The sequence below is a fragment of the Carcharodon carcharias genome, chromosome 23 (genome assembly GCF_017639515.1).
Source record: "Carcharodon carcharias isolate sCarCar2 chromosome 23, sCarCar2.pri, whole genome shotgun sequence".
Lineage (NCBI taxonomy): Eukaryota > Metazoa > Chordata > Chondrichthyes > Lamniformes > Lamnidae > Carcharodon > Carcharodon carcharias.
The window spans coordinates 4,227,132-4,236,995 of record NC_054489.1 but is presented as its reverse complement, the minus strand read 5'-3'; the positions used below and the strand labels follow the sequence as shown (position 1 = coordinate 4,236,995).

Below are 9,864 nucleotides of genomic sequence, written 5' to 3'. Positions count from 1 at the left end.
AAATAAATCTGTAAATATAAATGCAGAATTTCTATTCATACACAACATCCATTTTTGGAAGTTATTTCTAGGCAGGACATAGGAGTACAGAGCAAGGCTGAAGGTTTGTCTAAGGCTCCTAATAATCGTGCACCAGCCCAGGGCCAACAGGAGCCCCAGTGACACTCGGCTGTCACAGCATTGAGTAGGGATGGCACTTGGAATCTTGCTGTTCTGTGTGACTCAGTCATGACACCATCAGCATCCTGGGGGGTTACCATTGACCAGAAACAGAACTAAACTAGCCATATAAATACTGTGGCCACAAAAGCAGGTCATAATCTGGGAATCCTATGGGGAGTAACTCACTTCCTGACTCCCCAAAGCCTGTCCACCATCTACAAGGCACAAGTCAGGAATGTGATGGAATACTCCTCACTTGCCTGGATGAGTGCAGCTCTGACAACACTCAAGAAGCTCGACACCATCCAGGACAAAGCAGCCCACTTGATTGGCACCCCATCCACAAACATTCACTCCCTCCACCACTGACGCACAGTAGCAGCAGTGCGTACCATCAACAAGATGCACTGCAGGAATTCACCAAGGCTCCTTAGGCAGCACCTTCCAAACCCACCACCACTACCATCTAGAAGGACAAGGGCAGCAGATAGATGGGAACACCACCACCTGGGAGTTCCCCTCCAAACCACTCAGTATCCTGACTTGGAATTATATCATTGTTCCTTCACTGTCACTGGGTCAAAATCCTGGAATTCCCTCCCTAACAGCACGGTAGGTGTACCTACACCAAAGGGATTGTAGCGGTTCAAGAAGGCAGCTCATCAGCATCTTCTCTTGGGTATTGAGGGATACACTCATATCCCACGACAGAATAAATATCTGTTACAGACTGGACATCACTGGAGATGGATTTGAACCAGAAATTCCATAAATATTTGCTCCTAAATATGTCATGGGTGTGAGTGTGAGGTTATTACAATGAATTGGTGATGGTATGTGACTGGGATGTGTGTCCTCATGTTGGTATGTGGCTGGACCAGCACTGGCTTTCTAACACTCTGGATCCTTTAGCTTCCATTGTCATTTAACAAACCTGACCGTCCACATTCTCCAGTTCCACGAAGGCTTGTGGGGACGCCCATGGAGAGTTTGTAGATAAATCGTTGAGGATCTGGTCCAGGCGAACACTTACCCTCCTGGTCCTGAGTGATTTTAGTTGAGCGGCTTTAACTCGGTTCCAGTTCCTGCTGACCATGTCTCTTATTTTCCCCTCAGTGCAGACCCGCAGCGGCTCCCGCAAAAGCACCGGCAGCTCTGTCATCCTGAGCTCCTCCAAGTCGGGGAGGCTGAGCGTGGCCAGTGCAGGGTCCAAGAGCCGCCGAGCTGTCAGCGTCTACAGCAATCCAATCCGCAGCACCCGCATCTCCACCGCCTCCTCCGGCTATGGAGGCTTATACTCCGGGGGTTACAGCTCAGGGTCGTTCGGGCTCTTCAGCGTCAATGAGAAGCAGACCATGCAGAACCTGAATGACCGCCTGGCGTTATACCTGGAGAAAGTGCGCAGCTTGGAAAAGTCCAACAACCAGCTGGAGCGGCAGATCAGGGAGTTCTATGAGAAGAGAACACCATCAGGAACCAAAGACCTGGGAAGCTATTGGAAAACGATTTCCGAGCTCCGAGCGCAGGTATGTATGTAAACTCTCTCATCTCGCCGAGTGTGCTCTGTCCAGTCGAACTCAGCCCAGTCCACCTCTGACCCGGGACAAACTTCACCGTTGTATAACTTCACTTTTTATAACCTCTTGCTTAGTTCTTTCAGGGTTTCACACATTGGAATGGGATGGTTGTTGTCGTGTAGGCATCTGCACAGGAGGATCCCACAAACAGGAGTGAAATGGATGACCAGTTGTTATTGGCTTCAGTTGAGACAGGAATGTTGACTAGATCACTCTCCCTCTCCCTCTCTCTCTCCTCTTCTTGCAGTATCCATAGAATCTCCAGCATCTACCAGGTCAGCGAAACAGAGTCACAATTTCATGCTACCTGTAACAACGCAGAACTTTAGCTTTCACCTTCAATGATGTGCTCAAGTCTTAAAGTAAACTAAGCAGAGGATTAGAGTCAGTTCTGGCATTCAGTTACATAGAATGTATCTTGTGCAGCCCAATCCAGAAATGTGTTTGCTCTGAATGGAGCAGGTATATATGTAACTGGTCTCCATGACACCCACTCAAGGTAGGTGGGGGAGGGGGAAATGTTAAAGGGATGTGGGAGGCCATCACCAAAAAGTAAATTCTTTTAAAATACCTAATGTGGAGCCAAGAGGAGTGACACACCTCCTCCTCTCCTCCCTCCCTACCATTGGATTTATTATTGATTAGCTGATATTTATGCCCCTGGTTTGGATTTCTCACAAGCAGAAACAAATGAATTATATGTAACGTTTTGTTTCACAGATCAATGATGCTTCTCTTGCCAATGCCAGGGTCCTGCTGCAGATTGACAATGCGAAACTGGCTGCAGATGACTTTAAAACCAAGTGAGTCCTGTTTTAGTTCTGTCAACATAAGGTATGTGCTCATTAAAATTAGAAAGAGAGAATTCCCAAACACAACAATATCTGTACAGTCTTCTCAGGATTGAGGTTGATTTGCTTCCACTCTGAGAAGACTGACGAGTCCCATATGTGATCTGTGGACTCTGCCCACATGCGGGGCAGGTGGTGCTTGAAGGGTTGGGTAGTTGGGTTGTATGGAGGCTTATGTGCTCCTCCGATGCCTCAACTTTGCCTCTGCACATTCCTGTCAAAGTCTCTTGATGTGTTTGGTGAAATCCGGAATTAACCTTCTCCATTTTGGTCAGAACAAGCCAGTGAGGGTCTTCCATGAGCCGGTGGGATGTTTGACCTCTTCAGGGATGCTTTGAGGACATCCCTAAAACGTTTCCACTGCCCTCCTGGGAGTCTCCTGGTGCTATCGAGCTCCGAGTAGAACGGTTGCTTCATGAGTCTGGTGTCAGGCATGTGAACGACATGTTCCACCCGGCGGAGCTAGTTTTGAGTGATTGGTGCCTCGATGCTGGGCAAGTTGGCTTCGGAGAGGTCACTGCTGTGGGAACACATTTCTTGCCACCAGATTTGGAGGATCTTCTAATCTTCCAGCTCCTCCAAGAGTATAGTCAAGGTGTTACACAGAAAGCCAGAGAGAAAATGGGAAATGGACAGAAGTACAATGTGTTAAGGGGGTGCGTGAAGATAGGTCCATAAAAATCATACAATTAAAGAGCACAGAAGGAGGGCATTCATCTCATGGTGCCTGTGCTGGCTCTTTGAAAGAATTATCCAATTCGTCTCACACTCCCCTGCTTTTTTCCTATAGCCCTGCAAATATTTTCCTTCTTGACCATTTATTCAAATCCTGATGGAAAGTTATCATTGAATCTGTTTCCATCGCCCTTTCACACACTGAGTTTCAGACTGTAACAACTCACTGTGTAAATAACATTCTCCTCGTCACCCCCACCACACTCCCAGTCCTTTTGATGGTTATCTTCAATCTGTGTTCTCTGGTCACTAACCCATCTGCCACTGGAAACTGTTCCTGTTTAGAGGTAGAGGCTTCTGAGGAGGTGGGATTGCTTTCAAAGTTCAAACGCACAGGGAAAAGTTCAAAGTAGCTTTGAGATCGGGAAATCTCTTAAGCAATCAAGTATTTGTCAGAATTCACAAAGCTTTCTGCCACATCCCCTCCTTTCAATGACCGCTTGCTGAATTATTGCTGCAATAGGAGACCAGTGAAGGAAATGGCTTTCCTGGGAGAACAAACATAACCGGGAAGAATTTCCACTGATTTATATTCCTGTTCCTAGCTACAAAACATGCTGTGTCTCCTAGTTTAGTGATATTGGCAAACATGGATGTATGACTCTCTACCCCTCCCCATTGATATACATGGTGAACCGCCAAGCCCAAAGTATGGATCACTGATTTGTCACATCCTCCCAATCAAAGTATGTTCCCTTTATCCTTACTCTCCATCTCCTAGCTCCTAACCAATTATCAATCCATGTCACAAGGTTATCTCCAATTCTGTGAATTTTCACTTTAGCTAATGACCTCCTGAACCTCAAATACCTTCTGGATGCCCATATAGTCAGCACCCATAGACATTCTCCTATCCACAGTGTTAGTGACCTCCCCAAAACATTCAACTAGATTAGTCAGACATTTGAAATGAAAACAGAAAATGCTGGAAAAACTCAGCAGGTCTGTTAGCATCTGTGGAGAGAGAAACAGAGTCAACGCTTCCAGTCCATATGACGCTTCTTCCTACATTTACTAGGGCCCATAGTCCCAGTTGGCACAATTCACATTGGAGTGCTGCCCCTGTTGGTCTGAAAGCATCTTTGAACCAATTAAAAAAGCTTTATCTTTCTGGTCTACCTTGTAGATATGAAGCCGAGTACTCCATCAGATGTGGAGTGGAGATGGACATTGCTGGGTTGCGCAAGGTCCTGGATGAACTGACCTTCACTAGGAGTGATCTGGAGTCACAGATTGAACAACTGAAGGAAGAAACAATTTACACCAAGAAAAACCACGAAGAAGTAAGCAGCAGATAATCAAACAACAACAACAACAAGGTCTTGTTCTAATTTTAGCAGAATGCTAAACGGTTGGCATGTTGGTTAAAGACTTTATTTGTGATGTGGGAATATTTATTGCTCATTTCCAGTTATCCTGAGTGCACTAAGAGTCTACATAGAATAGGACTGGAGTCCTATACAGGACCAGGCTGGGCTGGGAGGGAAGGTTCCTTTCCTGAAGGGCATTAGTGACCCAGTTAAGTTTTATGATAATCTGATAGGTTTGGTCAATCTTCTGTCAGATTTATTGAATTCACTTTCACAATTAGACCTGGGGGACTGGAACAATAATAAAAGTTTCAGACAGGAAGGGACCCACCTCTCCTCCCCATTCACAGCTCCCATGACCCTGACCCCAACGTGTTGACAGGAACCCATATATTTTCTTCTCAAAACCCATTAAGTTTCTTACCCCACTGTTTGTCCAGTAATCTGTTCATAACCCTCCAGGTTAAGAAGTTCCACCTGCATTTCCAATTTTCTTTGTTGTCTTTAATGTAGAAAAATGACCCTTATGCTTAAATTGGTCCCTGGCATCCAATTTGTCCAATAAACCTTTCCTAGTTTTAAACAATTGTATTATCTCATCTCTCAGCCTTCCATTTTCAAGAGAGAAAAGACCCAGTAGACAATATTTGCTCGTACACCATTCCATTGTAGCTCATCCAATAATTGAATATTCTCCCCCGTACTCCTGGAATAGCTACAGGGAGACAAATACTGCACACAATGCTCCAGATATGGTCTCACCAAGGCTAGTTTTAACAAGGTCGCTTGAGATTTATATGTTCTATTGCTTGCTAGTTATCCCAACATTCTGATACGTTTTTCTATCAGTCTAGGCCCATTGTCTGGATGGCCTTAGTGATCTGTTCATTACACCCATGGACCCTCTCCTGCTCCAATAACTCAAGTACATTCTCATTTAACACTGAATTCACACCGGTCTTCCTCCTGCCAAATCTTATAATCTTACATTACATTGCACCTGTCATTTCCCTGCCAATGATTGGTTTGTCAGAATCCTTTAGAATTGGTTCACATTGATATTCATTATTTTCCATTGGTCCCAATTTGATATCGTCACCTTCAGGTTACTGCTCCAATACCCTAACCATCAGGCTGGGAGATTCATCTGTTTTGTAACGCTAACAACTTCATCTCGCTTTCCTTCTCTCCGTCCATAGGAGCTGAAGTCTCTCCACAATCAAATCCGTGGCACAGTCACAGTAGACGTGGATTCCACCCCGGGTACAGATTTGACCAAGGCTCTGGCCGAAATTAGAGAAAAATACGAATTAATATCAGCGAAAAACCAGAAGGAGGCAGAATCCTGGTACAAGGAACAGGTAATGGGAGTGACCAATCAGGACAGCGCTACAAGCTGCTGTCTACATATAAAGAAATCACCCAGTGAAATCCTTAATAGATTCACACAAGAATGATACTGATTTCAAATAGGAAGTGACAGCAGAGTTTATTAACTTTTGTGTGAATATTTTGCAAAGAAGAATCAGAGAATTTGTGGCTTAATTACAATAAATCTTTTATGATTAACAAATATATTCCTGAGCACTGTATAATCTGGCTATAACAACAATAACTTGCATTTATTTAGCATTTTTAACATTAAAATGTCTCAAGGTGCTTCACAGGAGCCTTATCAAAAGAGAATTTGACACTGAGACGCATAAGGAATATTCAGACAGACATACAGAAGTCTGACCAAAGAGCCTGATTTTACGGAGCATCTTAAAGGATGATGAAGAGGCAGAGAGGTTTAGGGAAGGGTTTCTAGAGGTTGGAGACCAAATGGCTGAATGCATGGCCTCCAGTGGGATAAAGAAAACGAGGGCATGAGAGATAAAGGCAATACATAGTTCCCACTTGAGGTACACACCAATCTAGAACCCAGCAAGCCTAACTCCAGTAATCTTCCTAGTTCAAGCCTCATCATGTAATACTGGGCCAGTGTGTAGCTAGAAACCTTGTCTGTAAAAAGCATGTATTTTTGATGCAGCTTTTTATTGTTATCGCATCCTGCATTCAACTCTTGGTCGTAGTTGTCACAAACAATTACCTCCATGAACTAGCCTGCAGCTATCACTGGAGTCAGAAGCAGGAACCCTGGCAGTATTCTGTAACTCTATCTAGTAGGAATATCCTAACACCCTCATTGTCAATATAACTATGATATGTTAACTTAGCACAGGGAAATCTTGGAACTTGTAGCAATTACAGTTCAGTAGCCACTGGACCTTCAGAAAAGGAGACAAAAAAATGATTATATTTGCAAGAATTATAACTAGAAGTGGACACAGCCAACTCCTAAGTCACTCTTGGTTTGCCATGTATTGCATTGTGTTGGTTGCTTACACCTTCTTACGCTTAGAACTTTTAACACGTTTCATTACAGTCTGCAAATCTACAACAGACAGTGGTTACTAACACTGAGATGATACAAACAGAAAAGTCACAACTTACCGAACAGAGACGGAAACTACAGGCGTTGGAAATTGAGCTTCAAACAATGCTGAGCGTGGTGAGTACAGTACTGGATTCCACTCTCAGTAATTTGGATTTGTAGTTACTCAGCTGCTGCATTGGTTACTGATTGTTGCCCTTTCAATGTAGAAAATGTCCCTGGAAGACAGTCTCCAGGAGATAGAAGATCGCTATGCTGTGGAGCTCAACAGACTTCAGGGTATCATGGCTGACCGGGAAGCAGAGTTCATGCATATTCAAACTGAAATGGAGCGAAAAACCCAAGAATACGCACAGCTTCTAGATGTCAAAAGCAGACTAGAGATGGAGATTGCTACATACCGTCACCTCCTAGAGGGAGAAGAAGATAGGTGGGGAAATAACCAAACACTCAATCTCCACCCAACACATATTCACTGGCTGTTGTCCTCTCTCAGTCTTCCCCTTTCCTGAGACTTTAATACCCCCAGCTTGATGGAAACACTAAGGGTGTTATTTTGGTGACAGAGTGAGAACAGTTGCTGTGGAAATAAGACATGCCTGTTTGTAAATATGGTTTCAGCTTTCAATGATGGGGCTAATCGATGATACCATGATACAAACATACCTGAATCATATACCTGCAGGTTTAACACTCAGGCACTAATTAGACACAGCTTTCGTGAAGATATGGAGTGGCCTGGCTGACACACAGCAGCAGCTTTCAGGAACTTTCTTGGATCAAGGGAGTGTGCACAGGTTCTCAGATACAACATTGGAGGTCCTGGTGGAGGAGGGATGACCTGTACTCAGAGTGGGGTGCAGGTGTCCTATCCCAGTCCCGGTCTTCTGCACTTGTACTGTTTAACCTGGCCTCATGTCCTCCTCCCATTCCTCCTGCAGACTGTGGGGACCCAAGAAAGATGCTGATGACCAAGAACTCCCTTTCTCCTGGTGACTCCTAGAAGGTGCCCAGTAAGGTGGAGTAGCACAGCACTCTGTTGAGGTGAAGTCCTCAGAGGCTTCCTGATATAAATGTTGCTGGAGTGTTGTTGAGTTATTGACAAAGTGATCCAGGAAATACCCTGATGTGTCTCAAACATCCTTTTCAAATCTCCAGCAGTAATTGAGCAGCAAGCACTCAGCAGGATTTTAAGTTGCACTCAAACTCTTCCACAATGACTGGATTACTCCTGTTCAGCTGATTGATGTGAGGAAAGATCAGTAACTGAAGCACTAGCCATGGAGCCTCATTATTGGGAACTAGCAAACAATTTTGTCAATCAGCCTCCTCATAACAGCCTTCCTAATGTACATTTCAACCCTTTACCAAGTTGGTGACCTTGTACTAAATGCAGCTTAAGACCCTTGTTCACCCTGGAGGCTCATTAGTACCTATGGAATTCAGGGAAAATTCCTTATTTATTTTAACCCAGCTGGTGACTGTGACCTGGGCTCTAACTCTTCACCTGCTCCTCCACTTTGACCTTTACAACATTCTTTCCATCTCCGTATTCCAAGTATCTCACTTTAGCTCTCCAACTGTCTGTCCTAGCTGAGAGGTTTGTCCAGTGCACATTGCTGATCACTAGCCTTCCCCCTCCCTTAGAGAATTTTAATTGACTATTTTTTGCTGACTAATTGTTAATTATTCTTTGTTTCTCACCAGATATGTAACTGAAATCAAAACAGAAACTGTCCATGGTAAGGAAATGGAGTGAACCAATGTCAGCGGGGATTATGACAGGGTGTAAGCCACACGGGGAAGCTGCAAAGGGAGAATGTCCCACAAAATCTTCTCCAAAGTGTTCTGGGGAACTGGGTGGTGGAGGGGAAGATGTCTTCAATCTGTAATTTTCCAGCGAGTTCAGGTTCATTATCTTCAGTAATTGCCTGTGGTGTGTTGAACCGTGTCCACTCACCCAGCTTCTGATGGATCTTCTGTGCATTAACCAAACAAAACTTGTTTGGAAAAACTAAGAGTGGAGCTTACAGACAATCCGACGTGTATCTGTATATTATTTACCATAATTCCAATTACTGCATCACTCAGAGGGCTCCTGCTGAACACTGTGTGTGCACGTCACTCTACTCAGAAATATTGAATTCTATACTACCAAGAGCTGGGGAGCTCTGCCCAGTGTGGTGGTCAAATTTATCCTCCAGCCAATATCAAAGACAGATCATTTATCACTTCACTGCTTGCAGGATCTTGCTGTGCACAAGTTATCTGCTATGTTTCCTGCATTCCAACAGTGACTACACTTCAAAAGTATTTAATTGACTATGGGACTCCTGAGGTTATGGAAGGTGCTATGTAAATGCAAGTTCTTTCTGCTTGTTTATTTTAATTGCTTTTTTCAATTATTTCTTACAGATCCAACAGTGGTGACAACCAAAAAGGTCGTGACCATTACTGAAACGATCGTTGATGGGAAGGTCGTTGAGTCACATCAAGAAGTCAATGTGAAGTAACCAAACTCTCCTTGCCCAGAGTTGGTCTTGATGATCCTCAGACTACACTAAAATCTATTAGCTGCTTTATAACATTTTGTCCATTGGGTTTTCTCTGGTCTTTAATAAAGTGGTTTTGAGTATTGCATCAGAACCTTGTCTGCTTTATTGGTGTCAGGCTGGTTGTCCAGTGATTGGGATAATCTGTAATCAGTTGCTGAAGGCGATGTGTAACCGGCCAAATTAACCGGAAGGTTCCGGTTCCAATCTCCAGTCTGGGTTGAGTTTGTTAATCTGAAG

At 44.1% G+C, this 9,864-nt stretch overlaps 1 protein-coding gene across 1 annotated transcript; it reads left to right on the top strand.

Annotated features, from left to right (window-relative positions):
• Positions 1-1,110: 1,110 nt before the first annotated feature.
• On the top strand, positions 1,111-9,710 carry LOC121269163 (keratin, type I cytoskeletal 19-like). Its single transcript, XM_041173680.1, has 8 exons — positions 1,111-1,688; positions 2,460-2,542; positions 4,452-4,608; positions 5,835-5,996; positions 7,064-7,189; positions 7,282-7,502; positions 8,780-8,814; positions 9,488-9,710. The coding sequence occupies exons 1-8, from the start codon at positions 1,257-1,259 to the stop codon at positions 9,583-9,585; spliced, it is 1,314 nt and encodes a 437-aa protein (XP_041029614.1). The 5' UTR covers positions 1,111-1,256; the 3' UTR covers positions 9,586-9,710.
• Positions 9,711-9,864: the final 154 nt, after the last annotated feature.

Coding starts and splice junctions, on each gene's coding strand:
- LOC121269163 (XM_041173680.1), top strand. CDS start 1,257: ATGTCTCTTATTTTCCCCTCAGTGCAGACCCGCAGCGGCTCCCGCAAA. Junction 2,543..4,451: donor GCAGATGACTTTAAAACCAA/GTGAGTCCTGTT, acceptor TCTACCTTGTAG/ATATGAAGCCGAGTACTCCA. Junction 4,609..5,834: donor CCAAGAAAAACCACGAAGAA/GTAAGCAGCAGA, acceptor CTCCGTCCATAG/GAGCTGAAGTCTCTCCACAA.